Genomic DNA, 23674 nt, shown 5'->3' with positions numbered 1-23674 from the left:
CAGGTTCTCTAAATTGTTTGTCTTCCTTTCCCACCCCTTACCTGCCTCTTGTCTGAGCTCAGTGTGAGTGGCCTAGTAATGAACTTCTGGCTTTGGTCTGAAGGGTTGATTCTGGACTTTAGCCCCCAGTACCCAGAGAGGCAGAACAGTTTTGGCCCTTGGGGTGGGAGAGTCCTGGGTGACTCCCCTCTCTGTGTTCTGCAGCTGCTTGGGGATTTTCCTGCCCCGCCCTCCGCCCCATGACCCCAGTGACCAGCCCTCGGCCCTTGTAAGAAGTTTGGTGGCAGTGGTGCTCTACTTTACAGTCATCATTATAATTTAGAGTATTTATTGAATTTATATTTGTTATAGCCTAGGACAGTGCCTTCCAAGTACTCCCCTTGTGCCGTCACCCACATCAGGAGCTACAATGCAGTTTAGAGCAGATAAAATGCTGTCATGATTTGCTGTCATTTAGGAGATGGCACCCCTCAAAATGTTAGAATGCTGAGAAAATAAAAAGCAAGCACATTAGGGTAGTTGTTGGCTTATGTATGTGGAGATCATATCCTGTTTATATGCTAGGTCTTGAGAAGCATGATGTACTATGAGGTTTTAAAAACACCTTTTTGACAACATTAAATAGTGCCATTGACTATTTCCAGTTTTCACAATTATTAGTGCTACAATGAGCCTTCTTATTCATGGATTTTTTTAGGTATCTATAAATTAAACATGTTTTAGACTTTTGAAACCTATTTCCAATCTACCTTCCAAGAGAAGTTGTAGGAATTTTCACCCTAACTAGCAGGTACCTGAGAGCCTGCTTCCTTGTCCACAAGATACTAGGTATGGTTTCATTTTTAACTTTGACAATTTGGCAAGAATAAAAAAGGAAAGAGAAAGACATTGAATTGTCTTTTGGTTCTGGTACTGGTGGGCATTTTTCCTGGATATTTACTCGTCACTTTCTTTCTTTTCTGCATTGCCTGTTCATGTTTGCCCATGGTGTTAATCTCTCCCTAGTTGAGTGTATGCTGGAAACATTTTGCCAAACTGTCCTCTTAAGAGATCCCATCACTTAACATTCCCACTGGACAGCCTGAGTACCAGTTTCCACAGGCCCTTGTCAACTCTGGGCTCCATCAAACTCTTGATCTTTGCTGAGCTGATACTTGGACTTTGAATTTGCATCCCTTTACCTTACTTGAGCAAGGCTGAGCCTGCTTTCATTTGCAGAAGCTATTCATGGGTCATTTTCTGGGAGCTCATGGCTTTTGGCCATCTATTACAGCTTCTGACTATATTTCATATGTGAGAAAGCTTTTGGTTTTCCCCTCTGTTTTACAGAGATTTAGGGGTGAGAGCACCAAGAAGGGAAGGCCGGCCAACAAAAGGTTGATCAGGGACCCATGTTGAGCCGTTTTGGTTGTAGATGATAAGAACTGGTTCAGGTTATTGTAGCTCGTGGAGGGCTTGGCCTTCATCATCAAGAAGAGGGGGCTGGAGATGAGGCGGCTACAGAAAGAAGGGTGTTGTGCATGTGTCCTGGAGAGGATGATGTGAACACCCTCATTCTTTCACCAAAGAGCGCCTACTCTGGGCAGGCACAGTTCCAGCTCCAGATGCAAGAATGAGCTGATCCAACCTTCCCCTCCGTGTCTCTCCCAGGACCTCTGGCTCAGCCCAGCCTTCACACAGCTCATGTGCATCTGTAACAGGTGAGCTGAACTGGCAGGTCCAGGGGTGAAAAACAAAGTGACTTTGTCTTCCACCTGGAGAGGAACTAAACAGGAGAACTTCCCCTGCTCCTGGACGGAAACTCAACCTGGGGCATCCCATGGCTTTCCTGAACACCTTTGGATGATAAAAGAGATCTTACAGTCATTTTAACCTGCAAATACTATTCTGATTCAGAAACTGGAATAGTCCATCTCATGTGAGAGTCGAAGCTGACTCATCACCCTGGAGTTGGAGCCGGAGGAAGGAGGTGAGGCAGGAGAGCAGGGGAACAAAGGTCACTCTGGGTGGCTGCTGTCCTAAACTGGCTTCACTCCTTGGGCCTGGCAGGGATATAGTTCTTGTTCTTGTGATCTTGCATGGAGTACGTTTGGGGATCTTTGCAGACCTCTCTGCCCCCACGTCCTGTCCCCAGCTCAGGGCTCTGATTGGCAGACCCCTTGATGTGGCTAATGCTCTCTCCTCTGACCCACCACTCCTTTGCAGCTCCTAGGAATCCAGTGTTAACTCCAGCTTCTTTCTTCAGACCCTGTTCACCTCCTCAGGACCTACAGTGATCACAGGTGAACTTGTTGATCTGTGTGGCTCAGGTCTGGCTCATGGGAAAGACCTTTGCACTTCCTGCCCTGTCAGACTTGGCACCTGCCAGCCAGCCCATGCCCTTTCCTCCGATTCTGTCTTCTGTGGTATTTGACAGGAAAGTGAGATGCCCAAACACCAAGTCCTGGCCACTGCGGGGCCCATTTCAAGCTCCCTGAGTGTCTCCTGAAGAGCCCTGTCACTAGGCTGAAGGTGTTGAGGGACCCTTCCCCCGTCCTCCGTCCTCATAAGCACCCACCCCTGAGGGGAAGGGGCTCCTCACCAAGAATCCATCTCTACCAACTCTGTTTGAATACCTCCTCCAGGTCCTTTTATGGTGGGTGAGGGACAAAAGAGGGAACAAATTTCAAAATGGAGCCAGGTGTTAAGGCATCTGGAGCAGTGCTACTGGCTGAGATGCTGTTTGGAGGTGACAAAGAACGAGGCCAGCAGACAGGAGTACAGAGCAACCAGCAAAGCTTTTAATGAGGAGTGGAAAGAGAAGGGATTCTGCGAATCAGGAGGGGCTCCAAGGGAGATGTTGGGCTGCCGTGTCTAGGATTTATAAGCATGGATAAATTTACATGACTGGGGGCTTGTTGCTAGGGTCAAGAGCTGGGTACAAAAAAACAACTGTTATTTTTCAGGCTGAATTTTCCAGATGTCCACGTTGTGGCTTCTTGTTTACTGCGAAGCCTTGTCCCTAGGTCCCTCCTGACTGCAACTTACTGGGGCCTTGACACTTACAGGGGGCTTGAACTCTTATTTGGCTGTGTCCCACTAACACCTGCTTCAGCAGGATGCCAGGCATCAGCAGGAGCCCCCATTTTGTGTTGCTGCTTTTCATAGGGTGTCAGCACCCTCCTACTTTTGGGCTGGGCCCTGGTTATTACATGTAGCCCAGGTTCAGCCTGGTGCCCACCCATGTACATGTGGAGACCTCCTTGTAACAACCTAGCACCTAGAGCGACAGGAAGGGCTAGCCTAGAAAAGCACTGTGAGGTTGGTCTGCGTGCTGGGAATGGTTGTGCAGGTTGTGCACTGCAAACTCTAAGAGATGTCATTCACATTATAGTCCAGGGGAAGAATTAGTTTGGGGAAGGAAACATTATTTTGGAGGCTCCTATAGCATCCAGGCCCTAGGTGACCAGGAACACCTGAGCCAATCTAGTGAGACTAAAGAGGATGGTGAGGGAGGGAAGGAAGTGAGAGGTACCAGGAGAAAGAACCAGTGGGGTTAGGGACTTGATTGAGGGAGGGGTGGGGCCTCCAGTAGGTTTCTGGTCAGGTGGTAATGTGATCAATCAGATGGAGAAGTCAGGAGAAAGCATGGAAAAGGTGGGCAAGCATGCAGGGAGGGGCTAAAGGCCAAGACCCCCTGGGGCCCCTCTGAAGAGATATTGGGAGGTGACTGGTCTGAAGCTCAGGAATAAGTCAAGTCTGGAAAAACAGCCCTGGGGATCATCAGTGTGTATTTGGAACAGGAAACAGGCCCAGATTAGATGACCTGGGAATATGTAGAACTGCATTCCCAGCTAAGGAGGGAGCAGGCCTGGGGCCTGGGCCATGGGGGCGATTTTAATTTTTTTCCAAAGAAGGTAGAATTCAATGGCATTGAGAAACATAGGGTGAGAATGGCTACTGAAATTTGAGCCGCGGCAGCATCTGGGGCAAAGGCAGGCAGAGCTGAGTTAGGACACAGCATTGCCAAGCATGGTGGGGAATCTGTCATGCATGAACTTGTATATGTCCTAACAGGGCCGAGGCCGTAGCTGACCACAACCAGCTTTTCCTCAGCCACTTGCCCTTAGATCAAGAGAACTTTTTACATGAATCAGATGAAAGAATTTTAGGTGTGTTCTGTAATATAAAGTTGGGTAATAATTACTGTATTCATTCTATTTTGGTCTTTGGATTCAAGAGCATCTGAACCTAAGATTGGCCTTCATTTCATAAAAGTTCAAGTAGTTTGTCTTTGTTGAAAGCAGGCTGGCAGTATGCCTACAGACAGACTGGCTGAGGCAGTCCCATGCCAACTGGAAACCTAGCAGGCATGCACTCCATCTTCCTGCTCTGCCATCCATCATGCTCTGCAAATCCTGATGTTGCAGTGGATTAGAACTACAAAAGATCTTGTTTCAGCAGAGGAGGCTGATGCAGAGGCATCCAACAACTTGCCCAACTCATAGCTAACAAGCAGCAGAGATGGAAAGAGGACTCTGAGTCCTGGGTTTTCTTCCTTTCATGCAAAGACCAGTGCATTGCACTGTGAAACTGGAATAGTATTTACTGGCTTGCATTGTTCAGGAAAGAAACCTGAAGCTTGTTGGGGGCAGAATGAAAAATAAAGGCAAAGCCAGGCTTTCATCCACCCCAGTGTTGCCTTTAATAGCTTTGAAAAAGAAAAACACGAGGGAATAGTTTTCTCCTTGATTTTACCTAAAATTACCTTAGCTTGTGTCTATGAATATATCCAAACTGCCTATCACAAGGGTAAGCCTTTTGGAAGTTTGCTACCATTGTGGGTATGGGTGGTTTGAGAGAATGTATAGATAGGAAAAGAGATTACAGGCAGGTGTTTCAAAACTATGAACCAGCTCATGGTTTATTTTAACACCCTGTTGGTTGAAAGCCATCAGCCCTTATAAATGAAGCTAAGTATGAACACTACAAGTCCTTTGTAGTGTGTGAGCTAGAGTGGGGTGGGAAGAGGTGGGCAGGCTTCTGGGAATGATTGTGCACTGCAAAGCTCTTAGGAGGTGTCATTCACATTGTAGTCCAGGGCACACACGAGCCTGGAGAAGGAATACCATTTGGAAGCTCCTGTAGCACCCACACCCTAGGTGACCAGGAGCATCTGAGCCAAGCCAGTGGAATTAAAGAGGCTGGAAGGGGGGCTGGAAGTGAGAGATACCAGGGCTAGCGGGCCCCCACTGGTGGGTGGGGGTGTCATGGAGTAGGTGATGGGGTGGATGGTAATGTGATTCATCAGGGATGTCAAAGCAGGCATGGGAGGGGTCAGATTTGCTCCCTGTGGCATTCTGCTCCCCATGGGGAAAATTAACAGTGCTTGGCCAGCACAGCTCCATATCCTGCATTGTAGTTAGGCAGGAAACCGTGCCACATCCCAGGTACCATATGGAAACATAACCAGTAAGAAGCAAGCAGTAAAAGGGATGTAAAAGAGGCAGAGGTAGTGCTGAGGTCTGGGATTTTTAACTCCAAGACCTTAATAAAGCAGGACAGGAGATAAGGTGCAGTCTCAAGCTGCCAGAGAATGCTTCACCTTTGTGGATCACAGGGACTTAATAAACCCTCTCTCACGGGAAGTTAAAAATGAAGAGCCATCATTCTTTGAGGTTAAGACATTACGTTTTAAAGAAGAATGATTCTTTTCATATAAAAACTGATAAGAAGGATCTCTTAGATGTGGGCAGGAGGGGTTTTCAGGTTTACGCCTCTCACTCTTCTAACACCTAAGTTTGGGATCCCCATTCTAGAGGTGGGTAGAGAAGTCAGGCTTCAGAGGAGCACTTTCAGTATTACTAAAGTTACGGGAAGTAAAAACTCATTTTCATATAGAATAAAATTTGAAGAAATGGGTCATATTTAAATAAGACTGGGAGTTTAGAGAAATACCCCAGTGGTTAGAGGTTTTAGCTACCAGAGCAAAGGGCGAAATGTTAGTATCTCATGTATGTTTGACAAAAAGGAAAATCCTAGTCAGAATTAGGAAATCATGTCATTTGAGGTGTGTATGGTGAGAATAAAATCAAGAAACTAAAAACAATCTCAATTGTATGCCAACTGTTGAAGCTTTACTTAGAGTATGAAGGCTATTTGACAATATATGAGCATAAATCCACCCCCCACCAAAAAACAAAAGCATATATAAATGGTCTTAATGCAAAAACTTACATCTGTTAAATACATACACAGCACTTGTTTAAATGTGACATATTTTATGTGGACCTCTGTAATCAATTTTAATCAAAGGCTGCACAAATATTTTAATGTGATAGTTTCAGCAGTTTAAACTAAACCCACAGTTTTGTTGTGAAACTGAAAAGCCACAGCGCATGTGGAATAATGACTCCCAGTAAGCTTAATTTTGTTTAAAATAAAAATTCTGGATCACTGCTAATGTTCAGACCTGAAATGAGGAATGAGGTAATTTTATCTTTCTATCATAGGATCCTGTACTGTGTGGTCTAATTCCTAGATCATTCATAAAATGTTGGCCCAGGAAGGAGCTTTAGTGATAAACTCCCTCATGTGATCAGAGGAGAGTGAACTGGAAGGTTGTGCTGAGCCCACGGCCTCCAACACAGCTCTCCTTGGATGGGTGAGCACAGGCTTGTTTGTAGTGAACAGGATCTTGTGTGGGGCTCTGTCAAAGATTTCTGAAGCCTTACAACTAGCTCCTTGGTCATTCCAGCTTTAGTATTTGCCCCCTGAATACAGCACTAAGCAAAGTGCATATGTCACAGGTCCAAGAAGCTGTGTCTTTGCCCCCATGGGCTTATGGACGCGGCACCCCTGAAGAGTGATCCTGCTTCGTGGTGACCGGTCTGTGCTGGGGGACTGGCGATGCTGTGTGCCCTGTACCTCCTTTATTCGGCCGGGCTGGTTCATCCAAACTGCAGGTCCCCCCTGCTCGAGGGATGGAGTCTACCTGCCTATGATGCTCACCAACTCCAAGGGGCCACTTCCTGTCCCTGGTTCATAGGTGAACATCTGCTTCTGCACCTTACAGTAATGACTGGTCTCCACGTCCCTGAATCTCCACGACGCCAGACAGTGGTACAGCCATTCACAGCCCGTTGGTCTCCACCTGCCCCCTTCTCTAATATGAGGAAGCCACTCCTGCTTCTGCAGAGAGAAGGAGTGCCTAGTTCTTGTGCGCTTTGTCTACAACACAGACTGGAGAAGCCAGGCCAAGTCTTGTTGGTAAAGTGCAATTTAAGTTTCATAACCCAACTTAAAAGAGGTAACATATAAGAAACATGCTGGGTCCATATGTAGCTGACAGCCATCTGTGAAAGTGCGTAATCTTACCAAGCCTTTGAGAGACCCTGCTTGAGTACAAGTGAAGCAGGAAAAAAAAAATTCTTCTAGAACCTCTTGGACTTGGCAAAGATGAGCTTTAAAAAAATGACTTCGTAGGCCCCCTTTGGGTGCTTCTCTTAGCAGAGACTGCAACAGCTGAGACCTCTAACCTCTTGAAAATGAAATCAACTTAAAACAAGATTTCACCATCTTGTCTTCATTATTCTTCCCTCTTGAGATCAGACAGTAAACTGTATAATTTGTCACACCTTTTCTCACTTCGGAGTGGGGTTTGGGTTATTTTGGTCACAAAGTAAAACTCCTATCATTTTGAACATTAGTGTAGCTAATTTTAGACGGCTAGCCTTTAAAGGCGCAGGCAACCGGGTCTTTTGTAGTTTGCCTTCAGGTTTTCTCTACATCCTGTTTCATGTGTGGTTAGATCAGCTGATAAATCATGTGATGTTTTGCTGCTTCAAATGACAGAAATACTCAAAATAACTGCACAGAGGGGCATCTTGAATGTTTACCAAACACGTTGCTCAAAAACATGCTTTTCTATGGTTCAAATGCTTTTTATGGAAGAGCCACAGGGTGGCCGTCTACAGAAGGCAGGCAGGAGTGGCTGGTTTTAGGGAGTCGGTTGTATGTGCAATGCAGATGGCTCAACACTTAGAAATCGCCAGCCTTATAAAGCCCTGCCCGCCCCCCCTGCCCCTTTTGGTTCTGAGAAAGAAAAAAAAGAGGGCAGGACTTAGAACATTAAATACCCCTTTTCCTGGACCGTGCATCGCTTTGGTTGAAAACTCCATCCTAAGTTTTGAGGTCAGCTTACCCGCAAAGTAAGAGGCCAGAAACCACGGCTGGTTCTACACACAGCACATGCTGTGCTGGGCACTGGCTTACTTAGAGATTTCCTGAAGTTAAAAGATTTTTAAATACAAGAAAATATTTCTTAAGGTTTAATTACAACAATAGAAATACCTCCTATTTTGCAACACAGCTTCTTCCTCTCTTTCAGTTTAATTAAAGTAAGAAGAGAGCATCCATTTAGAGAACTACTGTCTTCAAATAGTTGTTTCTAGAAACTAAAGGTACAAAACGAGTTACTTTCCCTCTGCCCCTTCCTTCTCATAAGACTCCCCAAAGAACAAACCATGAGGAGGGTGGGGAGCTGGTGACTTTGTTCAGTTTTACTCTAAGATATCATTAGATGCCCTTCCTGATTTGGGGGGATGTAATGACTATCCCAACCCCCAACAGAGATGCAGAAAATGCTGCTCATCCTCATGGAGCTGGGCCCTGGTTGGGTCTGGAGGACGTCCAGCCCCCTGGAGCTGGTCTTCGGTGGAGCCCCTGGGCTGCCTCCTTATGAGCCTCCTGCCCTCTGTGCCTCCCAATGTACTGGGAGGACATGGGGAGTGAAAAGTCAAGTGCGTTTACTACTGTACAAAGCTTTACCTGGTCCCATGTAGTATATAACAAACCACTGTGAGAAGCTTCCATTTCTGAGGGTATTGACCATCCATGTGGATTTCCAAAGTCAAACCACCTGCCTGAGCTAAAGTACGAAACACATAGCCAGAGGCGGCCTCCAGCTTGGACAAGCCAAGGCAGGCAGTGAGGGGTGCCTGGCTCTCACCCAGGGATGTAGCCAATGGCCTTCCAAGCCCAGATTATTCCCAAACAGGTGAGGGGTTCTGGCCCATGTGTAAACCTCTCGCCATACCCTGAGCTGCGGGCTTGCCAGGTTCTGCCCTCCTGTGACTCCCAGAGTGGCCATGCCTGGTTCTGCTCCATTCTCGGGTGTCACACCAGTGCCCACCAAGGTCTCACCTATTGGGGGCAGAGTCACGGCAGCTGCATGTTTAGAATGACCTCACATATGCTTCTTTAAGGCAGAGAGGCCACGAACAACCCTCAATACAGAAAGAGCTCTGAGCAGCCCAAACTCAATTCTCAGCATTCAAATTAAAAATGGCTTTAGTCTGCTGTACATTTAGATTCTGTTTGCCTGCAAGCAATCATTCAACATTGCGAAAGCCACACCTGGTCTTCCCACAGTCCTTGATGTGTGGTTCTCACAAGCTCAGTGCCTTACAGAATGAATCTGTCAGCTGAGCCACTTGCAATAAAAAAGTCTGCGTTGGGGAAATGTTTCTTTGGTCAGCAAAATCAAAGGTGTGTCCCTCTTACTCCGAAAAGTGGGGAGAAGTGTCTCCCGTCTCTGGTTTAACCACCCCACCCACCTGTGCTGGTGAGATCAGAGGCAGAAAGGTCTGCTAGCAAGACGTTTTGTTTTAGAAGTTAAGGTGTGCAGCTGTTCAGCTGTGATGTAAGCAGTCGAATGGAGGAACCGTGTGCATCAAGGCAAAAGATTTTGGGCACATCCCAATTGCAGTGCTGCCAGCATGGTCTGGATCTGGCGATGTTCCCTGTATTCCCTGAAACCTCTAACAGAGTACTGTGCCCTGTGACTCTATTGCCAAAGGTGTCTGTTACAATGACCTGTTTTAGTTGTATGATGAAGAGTCCAGTTGATTTTACCCTGATTTAGAGGAAAATAATTGGCTTTTTAATGAATGAATCTTTAAGCTCCAACTCCACAAGCATGAAATAGTCACACATGTTAAAAAATACTGCTGTTTAATTTTCTAGTCAGGTGCTTTTAAAAAGCTGATACAATGAGATTTTTTCCCCCACCTTACCTTGGAAACCACCCCAAAATTATGCACCTTAATTTTCAGCACAGCACTTATATATGAAGGAGAAACCGCTCAGAGGAAGCCCGTGAGAATTGTCTCCACGGTGGGCACACCTGAGGATCACTGGGTGTCCAGAAATGTGGATACAGCCCTGTGATGTTCATGGCAGACTTATGCTGTCACATTCTTTTTTCTTTGAGGAACAATGTGGTCGGACATCACTGAAAACAATAAACACAAAGGCTTGGCTTTTCCTTTTCTGCCCTTCCAGTGTGTATTTCCATCCCCACTGTTTACACCAGCTGATTCATTTATACCCCTTACCCATAATGAAAAATAGTTCTCTTGTCATGTACTGATCCTTACATTTATATACAAATGACATTTGTAAACCTGCTGCAAATAAGACACAATGTTCGTTGATACAATACGTTTCAACTGCAGGTATGCTGAGCACATAAACAATCACCGTATTGTATTAGAGACATTTTATTGAAAATGCGAAAATAGGAAATGTATTATAGCCTAAAATAAATTACATAACATATACAGTATATATTTTTATCTTTAAAATATTTTTGTGTTTAGGTTCTTTCTGCCTAGGAATTTTGACTAAATCAAGAATTTAGTGAACAGTGTCCACAATTTTTTTTAAAGAAAAAACCCGCTTTCCAAAACTTAGAAAAATATACTGCACTAATGGATTTCAAATGTGTCTTTTCAGGGAATATCACATAGTGACTTTGCTATCGTTTATAAAATGTCTTGCTTTATCGTGTGGCGTGAGAGGGGAGTACCAAAGGACACTCTGAATCACTTGTACCATGTGGTTATGTCTAAGAATGGCAGAACCAGGTAATGAACTATTTCAAAAGGTATGATATAGCAACCTGGCATTAAAATGCTAGATTATGACTTAAAGCTTCAGTTCACTTTAAAAACTAAAATGTAAAGTTAGTACGCTCCATTTCACTTGCTCTAGTGCCATCTTCAGGAAAGGTGAGTGAAAAACAAGCCTTCAGGGAGTCATGCCTGTGGACGCTGAAATTTGCAGATGCGCATTTGTGACAACTTAAAAACATTTAGTTCATGTATGTATATGGAGTTCACTCAAACCTAGGAAAATACAAGATGAAATGCTATCATTCACTACTCCTGTGGCACCTCAAACCTTCCTACAGGAGATTATTTCCGTCTGTCCATCCAGCGCATTCGCAAATCCAGTCCTCAGTGGGAACGGTCACTCCAGGCTGCAGCCTGCTGCTGACCCTCTGCTCGTGGGCAGCAGTTTATGACCCCATAGTGGAAGGCCACCAGGGTTACATCTCTGGGTACAGCTGTGTTACTGGGCAACCAATCAAAGAAAGCCCGGTTGTGACCCTTGGTTCTTAGGAGAGATGCAAAGGGACAGGGTGAAGTGTGGCCTGCTGGGCGTGGTCGTGGAGGGGCGATGGATGGCAGAGCCGCGGTCCTTTGGTTCCGAGCAGAGATTGTCCGAGGGAGGAGGACACACCTTGGGCTATGAGGCAGCTGTCTTTTGGGTTTTTGTGAAGCAAGGGCATGAAGCCAATTGTTTTGTTTTTACAAAGCAATGGCACAGACCATTTAGGTCCCCACATCAGTGTGAGCATACCCAGTATGCCAGAGAGTTGACATGAAACCTTTAAATCAAGGCCAAAACCGAAGGACAGAACACGATGGGAGAGGAGATGGTGTGAAGGGTCGGCTGGACTGCCTCCACGGTGCTGCGCTCATTCGTCCTCCTCTCGCATCTCCACGACGTCCGTCCCCTCCTCGGCTGGAGGCATGTCTGTCATCGCTGAATCCTCCCCCTCTGCAGCTGACTCATTCTCCATTTTCTTTTTCTAGACCAAAGAAGACTCATCAGCAAGGGGTGGTGACAGGGACACATCCTAGCAAAGCGCGGTCAGGGAGGGAGCACCAGGGTCTCAGAGCCCCTCAACTGCAGACCAGATCTCAGTTATGGATGGGATGGCCTCAGTGAGGCTGCACTCAGTTCGGCACACTCCTTCCCGTTGGGTTCCCAGGGTGCAGGCTGTCTGGTACTGTGCACTTTGGGGGATCCTGTCTCCCACCTCCCTACCCGGACACCCCTCCTGGGTGCCCAGGGAATGCACGGTCAGCTGATGGAATCCTGGCTCTGCAGAAACTTTTCCAATGGTGGCTGCCCTCCCCAGCCTCCTCCTCATGGCCACGTGCAGACCGTTATTCCTTGGGATGAGCTTGGATTTCTTGCTCCTGGAGCATTCCTCCTGCTGGGAACAGCCCCGGGTTGGCTGCCATTCTCCTCTGCCCCACTCATTGCCTGTCCTAATTCCTGGTGACTGCACTGCCATGTTGTCCACCTTGCAGCAGATGGCCTTGTGATGCCCTGACCTCTTCTCGGGGATCAAGGAGGGTCCCCAGTGCTACTGCACCATTCGTGGGCTCACTGGAGACCCTGTCATCACTGACACCTTTAGCACCATGGAAGGGCCAACTTCAAGGACACCATCCTTCACCTCCCACTGCCGTCAGACCCTCCCTCCAGGACCCTGCCCCACAATCCATGGACCTTCTTATCCCCTCCCCATTCTCATCTTTAATTGAAATGCTCAATAATTATAACTTCCTTGCCCCTCTTTTCCTGAATCGCATCTGCGAGGCAAAACGCTGGCTGTGGTTAAGTCCAAATCTGGACCAGTTGCAGCTCTCACCACCAGCTAGCTGCCACGGCCGGGGAGCCCACACTGGTGCACCCAGAGATGCCCATGGATCCTTCCTCTTCTCTGCCTCTATCTGTTCCCTGGCTTATCTCATCCCATCTCTGCTGAATGAAGAAGGTCAGATGAGGCTGCTCCCTGAGTATTCATAATTGTAGAAAGGAAATAAATAGACTACTAAATAATTAGACAACCCCACAGGGCAAGCGAATTATGTGCTAAAAGGTTTAGAGAATGTAAATACTGTGTGTGTTCCTGTGTGTGTCCATATGTGTGGATTGGGAAAGACCTGTGGGTGGAAGCTGGAAGTGAAGACGGGAAAGGATTTGTAGAAGTGAAGAGTAGGGGAGGAGATCTGGGCTCCCAACACTTCCTAGACTGGGCACTCCTTAACACAAGGGCTGAGGGGAGGGATTGGGTTCAAGGAGAATCATCTTTTCAAGATTTTCCTGCATGGTCAAAACCATCATTTTTGTAGACCTGTATCCTTTCAGCTATCTCTCCGGAGAAGTATGGCTGCCTTTTGAAACAGGCAGGGCATAGGACTAACCTACAAAACAAGGTACCCCCCCTTGTTACTACACCTGACTGGGGCTGAGTGACAGGCTGTGAGGGCTGCTGGCGCAGATGGGCCCTGGTGTGCTGGTGAGCACTGTGGGTCCAGCCGAGGTCTGGGATGCCTGTCGGGTCACCATGGCCGCCTTCTGCTGCGGACCCTCAGGGAACCAGCGGCTCGGGTCTCCCTACACCTGGGAGGAGGCTCCGCAGGCACCGCAGGGGATGGTTGTGGGGCCACCGCTCACCTGTTTCCGGTAGACGTAGCAGGCTGCTATGGCGACCATGGTGGACTCACCCACAAACCCCGCCAGGAGGGAGCCCACACCCAGGGTGGCTCCATGTACCCTGAGATGAGAACCAAACGCATTTGTCCATTAGAGCCATGCCATGGCACAGATAGGGTCCAAATCCAGCAGCAGCCCAGGAAAGTGGAGCTGACAGAGGGCCCAGAGGAGCACGTAAGGCCTTCAGGTGAGGGCTGCACCACTCGGGGGCCCTTGGGGGGCACATACTGGCTGCCTCGACCCCTCAGCTGCGAGCCCACGTGGCACGTCCCCTCTGCACACCACGGCTTCCAGATGGGGGGGCCTGAATGTCCCTTCCCCACAAGACTAGACTCCAGAGGCCAAGGGAGATGCCCTTCCTCCCTTTGGTCTTCCACCCTACCGGACCTGCCACTAACGGTTATGGTGCCTGGGCCTGGCCTCCAGCAGAATTTTCTAGAACGCATCTCAACAGTTTCCTGCCTAGTGCCCACCTGGGCAGAGAAGCAAGACATCTCTATTTCTAATTCTAGATAAGCTTGGGGATTTCACCCGAAAATGCAGACGTAAACCTCTGTAGGACTCTCTGAGTGGCAGCAGGGCCCACTGCTCCCAGTGCCCGGGACGTACCCCAGGTAGGGCAGGACCACGAGGCTGGTGATGAGGACGATGATCCGCAGCACGGAGCTGGGGGCCAGGACAAATGTCTTCTTCAGCGTCATCAGCCATCCAGTGAGATGGGCCCTCACAGTGACTGAGGGAGAGCAAAGGACTCGTCAGCAGTGGCAGCTTCTCTAGTTGGTCCTGCAGCCCCAGACCCTGAAACCTGGGCTGCACATGTGAGGTCCTGGGGTGGCTGGTGAGGACCGAGGCCTTACTGCTGTCGTCCTGGGCTGGGCTGAACCCCTCATCTGCCGGCCCAGGCTCCTGATCCCTGCTCTGGCTTCCAGCCGGGCTCCTCCTGCCTCATAGAAGCCTTTAGTGCCCAGACAGCTTCCTTTCTCCACTGTGACCGCCTGCTCCTGGGCAGCCCTGTCCACCCTGGGCCACTTTGAGCTCTGAGCTCTGCTCTCTAGACCAGAAACCACAGAGAAAAGTGGCAACTTGCGGGTGATGGAGTTTGTGGGTGAGGAGGTGCTGGACCAGCTGTGACAACCTGGGGTGCATGGGGACTTCAGGTGGGGAGCTCTCACAGCCCCTCCCTCATTCCCTCCCCGCTGCCCTGGATGCTGGAGCCGGTCATCTCCCCTTTCCTTGCCGGCAGCACCCCCTCATTTGGTATGTGGGCACTTGACAGGACCCCCCACCCCCACTCCCGGCATGCTCCCTGCACCTGTCTCCCCATCCAGACCTGTGAGTTACTGACTCTGGTTTTGCAGGGCATGGGCACCCTTACAGCAAGCAGCACCCTGTTCAGGTCTGCTCTGCAACTGGAAAGGGTTTCAGGATGTGTAAGGCCTTGTCCTTTATCCTGGGTGGGGAGGTACCAGGCAAAGGCCTTCGGAGGGGAGGATGTGCACACTCCCAGGGTAAATGCTTGGGACCAGGGTGCATTTGGAGGAAGAACATGCTGTCTCCTTGGTCTAACCATGCCCTGCCTGCCCCAGGGTGGAAGCATTATATTTATGAGGCACAGATGCACACTCGGGTTTGGCCAAAGGAGGTGAGGGTGCTCAGGTGGAATGCTGATCTGGTTGGCCCAAACCCAGCAGGTTGCAAAACCAGATGGGGCCTGATGGCTGGCTGTCAGGAGCCTTTAATCCCACAGGCGGGAAAGTGGAGTGGGGAGGAGATTAAAGATGAGTCCCCACTCCGTGCCCACCTGGAGTCCTCTGGGACCTCCAGCCCCTCCTCCAGTGGAGCCGGGGAAACATGTGCCTTAATCTCCAGGGGGGAAGCCTCCTCTAGGTGGGGTCACCTTTTCAAAGTTGGCTCCCCAAAGCCAGGAAGGAGACACCTAGCCTCCAGGGATGCTTGGCATGTAATAGCAGGGGCTGCTTGTGGCCTGATTCAGGGACAGCACAGGGCTATCGAGTGTGCCATCGGTCCTGGACTCAAGTGGCCCCATAGTCCATTCCTTAATCTAATTGTGGCTTTGGCTTCTCACCTGAATAATTTAGGTGGGTGTTTTGGCAATACATTTTGAATAGGTAATGACATACACTTGGTACAGACTTTAAAAGGTACTAAAGGGACTAATATAGTACAAAGGTTTCCTCCCAGTCCTGACTTACAGGTCTTTGCCCTGCCTCCCAGAGGTAATCACTGTTACCAATTTGGTGAATTACTTCTAGAAACAGTGTGTAGACATGAAAGCACTTACCGCAAACATACCTGCAGACACATGTATACATGTGACACACTGGTTACATAAAAGGTAGTGTACTAACGACCCCTTCTGCAGCCTGCTTTTCTCATTTCATACAGAACTACCTCATTCCTGTATGTAGTACACTTCCAACTACTGAATCAGCTTGAGAACTTTCAAACGGGCTTATATTTTGGCTTTGGGCCTTTTTCATTCTGGCCATATGCCACCTGGCCTCATTTCTGCCCCTAGATGCATCCTCTTTCCTTGCACATGTCCAGATCTTAGCAGTCTACTTCCTTTCTTCTCTTCATCATACTTTTAAATGTTCCATAAAATTGACTTTTGAGTATACAGTTCTAAGAATTGTAATACATGCACAGATTTGTGTACCAACCACCAGTTAGGAGACAGAAGAGTGCTGCTGCCCCCAAATCTCTCATGCTGTCCCTTCATGGCCACTTTCTTTTTCCTGAGGTTTGGAAGTGCTGTCCTTTAAGAAACAATTATGCTTGTTTGATTCATTTCTTGAACTTTCCACCTACTGGATAATGTCTTAGTACCTTCCCCACCCACTGAGATTTTACATTTTTGTTTGGGACATGACTGCAAACATCTCCAAAGAAAGAAGACAGAATTAGGCAGGAGTATAAGTAGGAATTTTTCTTTCCTTCTCTGTTTCTCTTTACCTGGGACCGGGAAGAAGGAGAAGATGCGCAAAGGGACAACACAGAGCTCTGCAAAGGCGAAGTCCACCCCGATGATGTCTATCAAAATCTTCTCGGAAACGTTGGGTGTCCAGAACATCACAAAACAGAGCTGCGCGTAAAAAAGGCAGTCAGCAAGGTTTGGAAAAGGCACACACAGATGAAACAAGTAAGTCAGGCGTGACAAAGATGTCCTCAAGCACACTGGTCCCCAATTTGCCACCGACCTGCTTTCTTGAACTTTCCACCTACTGGATAGTTCCAAACCAGGCCTCTGGCCATTTGCCCCATCTGCCCCAAAGGGACCCCAGCAACAGGGCAGATTGGCACAGATCTGAGTGGGTAACTGGGCCATGAGGGAGACCAGTATGTTCTTGTGGAAGGCTTAATTATAGTCTAAACAGCACAGTCCAAAATGAGCATATTTATTCATGCAATTTTTACAGCTTAAACAAATAATAAAAAGTGACCTGAAAGCATCTGAATGAATGCAGAACCACAATGAGTCAGCACACCTAACGAAAAAGGAAATAGTAATACTTAGATTCATTACAGGCCTAGAAACTTCTCAAGGTCTAGTTAAGAGTAAGAGACAACAGGCAAAAAATTTGTAACTTTGGAAAGCAGAAGGGCAAGTGGAAAACTGATGTAACAGACCCAGCAAAAGGGAATCTTAACCTTACAGGGGGAACTGGAGCTGCCTCCCATCTCTCCCTTCCCCACAGATCAGGAAAAGTGGTGACAGGCCCTTCCTGACCTGGGGTGGGGAGGGACTGGGGACGGGTGGCATGTGTGTGAAGGCAGGGCCAGAACCAGGGTGGTGGAACGTCTAGTTAGCAAGCAGCTAGTCCACTGTTCTCCTTGCAACAGCTGGTGACAGTGCCTCCCTAACTTGGCAGGGTGCCAGAGCGCAGCTTCTGCCTAAAGTAAAACATACAGAGTCAAGGACAGGGTTACTGCACAGAAAATAGGGAGCAGGGGCAGTTAGGGAAGGATAACATGGCAAAGGTCATGGCCTGAGTTCCCCCTGAGGTGGGAGACCCAGACTGTCTCTGAAGAATCTGACCAGCTCAGGAAAGAGGACCTAAAGTTCCAGAAATGGAGGGCTTTCAGAGAGGCAGCCCCACCAGACCGGCCATCAGTGAGGCCCACAGAGAGGAAAAGCCCCAAGTGCATGTAAATGGCTGCCATTGCTTCCAGTGCCCCTGCTACAGAAGTGAGGAGACAGCCAGGGATCCCCGCACTCTGAGGAAGGCCTTTAAGACAAAGAGGCTAAAACAAAGAGAAAAAAACCTGGAGGAAACAGAGACAGTGGAGAGCAAGTGAGCTTCTCCCTGGTATTCTCAGAGTGATGGAGAATATCCATGAAGTAAGAACTGAATGGAAACATCACTTAAAAATACACTTAGAGAAAAAGAAAGTATTTCTGGGAATTAAAACGTGAAATCAAGAAATGCAAAGTTCACTCAATGAGAGTAAGTGGAGGGACTCTACAACAAAGATGGAGCAGAAAGACAAAGATATGGGATGTGCACAAGAATGGGTTTAAAAAACATCAGTAAAGGACCAGAATAGGAGGTCCAACATTCAAGTAATAGGAGCTCCAGAAAGAGAGAACACTGCAAATCCAATAGCTGGAAGGCAGAATCTTAAGACCGAAAGGATCCATTGTGTGGACGTAGCATCAAGGATAAAAAAGGACCCGCCAGGCAGGGCCCTGGACTACGCCGGGGGCAGAAACAAAATTCCAAGAGCTTCTAGCTTCAGAAAGTGGGAAAGCTGGCACTGAGAGAGGGCACAGCAGTAAGTTAGGAGGGCAAATGACTTCTTTCCTACACCTCAAAACCAAACTGTCAATCAATTTAGCAGAAGGACATCTTTAGATGTTCGAGGCCTCAAAAACTTTTCCTCCCACGCACACTTTTTCAAGAAGCCATTAGGGGTATTCTCTGCCAGAGCAAGGGAGTCACAGATGAAGAAAAAGAAAGATACAGGATTCATCGGGAGAACAAAGCATGGGAATCCCTGCGATGGGGTTAAGGGGAGAGCCCAGGAGGGGGAGACAGGCCCACAGATCAGCTGACCACACTAGAACTGGTCGGAATAAGATACTAAAACATGTTTGAACACATGAAGGGGGATTTCCGCAGTGAAGGGAAAATGTGGGAATAATTAATGGTAAGTGAACAGGAAACTAAGAAAAACTGTAATTAAAACAGTGATTAAGTCCAGGAAAAACTGAAGTTTTTTAAGAAAGGAAGGGAACCAGGCCTCAGTTATCAGAGTCTATCATAAAAATCAGAATCAGTCTATCATCAGAGTCAGAATCCATCAAAAGAGCTGATGTGGTGGGGGGTGATTTTGGCAGTAGAAAAAGGGGAGAGGGCAGGTTGGGAGAATGGCTCTTTTTGGCAACAATCCTTAGAGAACTGACTTTAAACTTTGTGTGTATAATTGATTTAAAAAACCTGTATTAAAAAATTTAACAATATGATCTTGGAGAAGAATGTCACAAACATGCCAGTTCCATCAAATATTTCTCTCCCTTTCTTAAAATTGCAAGTGATTTTTCTCTAAAATGGAGGTGAATACATTATAAAATGAATTGCAGTTGTGTAGCAACAGAACACTGACATTTTAGAATATAACATCCTTTAGGCTGTAGGTAACTTAAGCTCCATGGAATTAAGCTGGTCCTATTTCTGATGCATGTTGAAATATTTTTTCAAATACCTCAGAGGATCTATTATAAATGTTTCACTTTACAAATGCAAGGGAGCTTTTATCCTATCATGCATTTTTAAGCATCGGGGAAGAATATCCCAGTGGTTTTCAAAAATGACAGACATACCATCATTGAATCCTTAGTGGCTGGTGCTGGTACTCACACCCCATTTTTGACATGAAGGGAAAATACCTCCTTAGATCTAGCTACTCGGAGCTCAGAGACCTTATTACCTAGTGGCCTGGAGTGGTCTTATCATCTTTTCCCTCTGTAAAGCTGCCAGCCCGAAATGCTGTGAGATGACTCATGCCTACAGCCCTGGTATGGTGGCAATTTCATACTACAGCTTCCAAAGGACGTTGAGCATGGTGTTGGGATGCAATTCATCTCCTTGACAAATAGATGCGTTATCCCTCCTGCCAGATGTTTTCCATAGCAGCAAGACTGTAAGGAATTAAGAGAGTGGGCACTGCCCCAAGCCTGGACTTGATTTGTATCTTAGCGTCTATGGTGGGCAAGCCATTCTGTGTTTTCTCAATGTCTGGGGTGAGATAGATACCTAGGCCATATTCTGCTATAAACAGGCTTCCAGGAGAACCACTGACATGCTGTATTTATTTTGTACCCAGTGATTATCTGAATGTGAAATAATGCCTCATGTTGCAATCTCTTTGTGCTTTGCAACATCACTGTAAAGTGGCTTTTAAGTTATAACAGAGAAGGAAAATGGGGGTGAGGTAACTGCATCTCCGAGAGAATGGGGCAAAGCCAAGTGATTGCTCCCTCTGGCTTCTCTGCATGCATAGTGTTCCTCTGAAGGTTTTTCATTGCCTTGGAGGAGATGATCAGTAACCTTTGCAGGGGGAGGCTAATTTGAGGACAGAAGGAGAGTTGAGCACATCCAAGTCACTGAGACATTTACAGAAACATCAAGTAACCCAGGCGGGTGACAACATTTCTGGTCCTTTGAAAACAGAACCTTATGGTTTCATGGTTTGCTACTAGAGCCCCCAGAAGGGTGCCTCGATACTCCATTCATAAACCTCTATGGTAGGACTTAATTTGGCACCACTAAACCACTCCATTCTCCATCTGGTATCTCTCTGTGCTATGCATCCCTTAAATTCCCATGCCACTGAGATGCTTCTTCAGGGTTTCCAGCCACACACACCTAGAGCCTACAGTGGGTCTTCTAGAACAGCAGAACTGAACCTGTCAAGTCTGCTCTGGTGCTCGAGCAACAGGTAACTTAAAAGGGAAGGAAGACAGCATGTAGGGAAGCCTCCTTTCTTTTTCTCCCTGAAGTCTCTGAATTCAACCCTTTGCCTTTGCCATGTTTCCAGTATGAAAGTGCTCATCACCTTCAGGCAGGTTCCTGCACTGCCCGGAAAGGAATACATGTCACTTAGCAGCAGGTATGGTGTTGGCTAAAGGCTGCAATACCCAGCTGCAGGCTCACTTCCCCTAAGAAAGGTACTGGGCTCTAGCATAATGATCCCAACAAATTTAACCAGTCTACTTCAGAAAATGAGAAATTTTACCTAAGAAGTTAATCTAACAAAGATATTTTAGGAAAAGTGCCATCGAAGGAGTTCATCCACAGTGGTCTGGGCTCGGAACATGCCCTCCCAGTTGACCATGACATGCTGTGTTCCTCAAATATTTGCAGAGCCTAATGACATTGACTTTTCCAAGCCAGAACACAAACCTAATAAACTACTGACAATGAACATGATTTGTTCTCAGAGCAGCTGCAGGGTTGGGTTTTCTGCTGCAAAGCTTGCTGTCAATATTATCTCATTAGGAAGCAGCCAGCAAAACAGAACAACCCACTCAGTGCCCAGATCTTGGTTTTTCTATTTATTCTCCAATAAAAGGGACCAGGGCTTCTTGGAGAAATGGCTCATTCTAGGACTAGGGCAGGAAGTACGCAAGATGATCAGCCTGGGGTAATGTGTCAAAGGACAGAGGAGCCCAGCAGGAAGAGCTCCCAATGGCCAAACAAATGGAACATTCTGAGCAACAAAATAAACACTGTAGCACTGAATTAGGACACACAGGGTACAATAAATACCCATGGTTCCATACTGCTATAAACAGGCAGGGACACATCTGCACAGAATTCCGATTAATGTACGCACATATCCCCCTTCATGCTTGATAAAGCATACCTCCCATTCTTGAAGGCTGGGCTGAGTGTAGTGACTTCCTTACAAAGACTACAGTACGAAAAGGGAAAGAAGTACCTCCGCAGTGGAGAAGCCTGGCCAACATCCTCTGGCCAGGTGATCAAGGTCATCAACAAGGGCAAGTCATGCTGGCAGCATGTGCTCCTGGTAAGTGTAATGAGAGTAGCTTTATACCTCTGTGGCCTCCCCACCAGGATCTATAAGCCCAGATTCACCATGAGAAAAACCTCAGACAAACCCAAACTGAAGAGCAGTCTACACAACACCTGCCCAGCAGTCCTCAAAATCATCGAGGTCACAAAAACAAGCCAAGTTGGAGAAACTCTCAGGCCAGAGGAGGCCAAGGAGGAGCTGCCTGGCTGCAATATGTCACGTGAATGGCATGCTAAGAGAAAAAGGACCGCGGTAAAGCCAGTGGGATCTGAATGAACTATGGAGTTCAGCTCGTGGACACGTCCGCTCCTTCCCTGGGACCCGTGCGGCCCCGGTGAGCCCGCGTCTGTGGGAGCTCTCCGAGCTGTCTCGCAATGTTTCTGTAACTCTAAAATCGCTCTGAAACAGAAAGGTTATTTAAAAAGGAGAAGACCGATGACCCACTCCTCTTTTGTTTGACAGACTGTGATTTTTCCGAGGACCAGGAGCTGATTATGAAATTTTCACTTTGAACTTTGAAATGCTTATTTGTACTTCAAGAAATATTCCTCTGTCATAGAGTGCAGACCAGTCCAGACCAGCCTTCCGCCTTTGTGATTGCTGGCTTCTTTGCCTCTTTAACTGTCTCAGCCTCTTAGAAACTAACCACGGTTGTGCCACGGCCCTTTTACTCACAAGTGTAACATGCAGTTTCGGGTTAGTGTGTGAGCCTCTCTCACAGTGTCTAATGATGGTTTGTTTGGGCAGGTTAATGGGTAATTTGACATCTTCCTTAGAGGTGATCCTTTAAGCAGGCTTTTCCTGTATGCAGTCGTTCTGTGCTGGGGGCAGTGTTTAACCTTTCATTTTGTCTCGCCAAAAGGTTTCAGGCCTGGGCAAGTTCACTCTTGATTTAGTGAGACTGAAAATGACAATGGAGAGTTCTTCGGGTGAAAGGGTTTATACCAGCTTTATTCCCACGGTGGCAGGTCCATCACTAGCATCCCGTCCACTCAGAGTGAGTCTGCAGGCAGCAAGCCAGTCTCTGCTTCCGGGCCTCTCTGCCTCTGGGCTTGTCCACCCCCACAGCCATCTCAGCCTCTGTCTTTGGCGCTGTCACCACTCCAGCCTCTGCTCTCCTGCAGCCGTGCAGCCCGGAGCACTGGGCGGAGCTCTTTATTATAGAGTCAGTAATGTATTGCCCACACGTGTGTAGTGAGCAAGCCAACCAGGTCAGGTGAGAATCCTGGACATGGGAACTTTGATTTTTCTCTACACATTTCTAAACCCACATAATGATGAGCTAGTCATGATAAAGTTTTACCATGTAAGACCACCCCCTACCCCCAGGATTACAGTGTGTGGAAAGGACAAAGGAAGCCCTAAGCCTTACAGATGTGCCAACACATGGTCATGTCTAAGATACTGCAGTCTTGCAGTCTTAGTCAACGTGACTAGAACTACAGAAGGGGTATCTTTCTCAAGACCTGCTTCCTCACCCACAGTCATCCCTGACCTGCCCTGGGACCATCTGAGTCTCTTTCCTAAGAATCTGGAATTGAGATTTGAATTCAGAGAACACGCAAATCCAGCCACAGTGAGACAGCCATTTCTGAACGTCCTGAGAGGATGCCACTCCACAAGGGAACATGCCAAGAACTCTCGTTTTGACCTAATTTCTGGAAGCCATTGACGATGCTTGTGAAGAACTCACAAAGCTGTCTCCACTCCCCTGAATAATCAGGATTAGGTCAGTCAGAGATTCTCTTACCTGTCTGCCCCCACCGCCCCACCCCAGTTAGGGAAAGTAAAATACAGGCAGCTGTTTTGCGTTAAAGTAGCCCAGGACATAATTTTTATTTGGAGCTTTCACTTAGAAAGGCTCAATATATGTTTAATTGGGTTTCAGTCTCCAGTGGCTAAACCAGTGGTCACCCATCAATGATACCACACAAAGAGGTGGTTACGAGCCTGGCTCAGGACTGTGTGGTAAGTAAGTTGGTTTATGTGCTGGTGC

At 47.4% G+C, this 23674-nt stretch overlaps 1 protein-coding gene across 2 annotated transcripts in view; it reads right to left on the bottom strand.

Moving 5' to 3' along the window:
• Nucleotides 1–9976: 9976 nt before the first annotated feature.
• Nucleotides 9977–23674, bottom strand: part of ANKH (ANKH inorganic pyrophosphate transport regulator) — a 136354-nt gene continuing 122656 nt past the window's right edge. The window contains exons 8-11 of one of the 2 annotated variants that reach the window (XM_017669370.3): nt 16594–16723; nt 14227–14350; nt 13579–13678; nt 9977–11917 (exon numbers count right to left, since the gene is read on the bottom strand). In XM_017669370.3, the coding sequence (XP_017524859.3) occupies nt 11804–11917; nt 13579–13678; nt 14227–14350; nt 16594–16723 (468 nt within the window). In that variant the 3' untranslated portion in view covers nt 9977–11803. The remainder of the gene's footprint in view (nt 11918–13578; nt 13679–14226; nt 14351–16593; nt 16724–23674) is intronic. The other variant, XM_017669359.3, reaches the window with a different exon arrangement.

Source organism: Manis javanica, chromosome 1 (genome assembly GCF_040802235.1).
Source record: "Manis javanica isolate MJ-LG chromosome 1, MJ_LKY, whole genome shotgun sequence".
Lineage (NCBI taxonomy): Eukaryota > Metazoa > Chordata > Mammalia > Pholidota > Manidae > Manis > Manis javanica.
The sequence above is the reverse complement of the archived record's forward strand: the minus strand, read 5'-3'. Positions and strand labels throughout refer to the sequence as shown.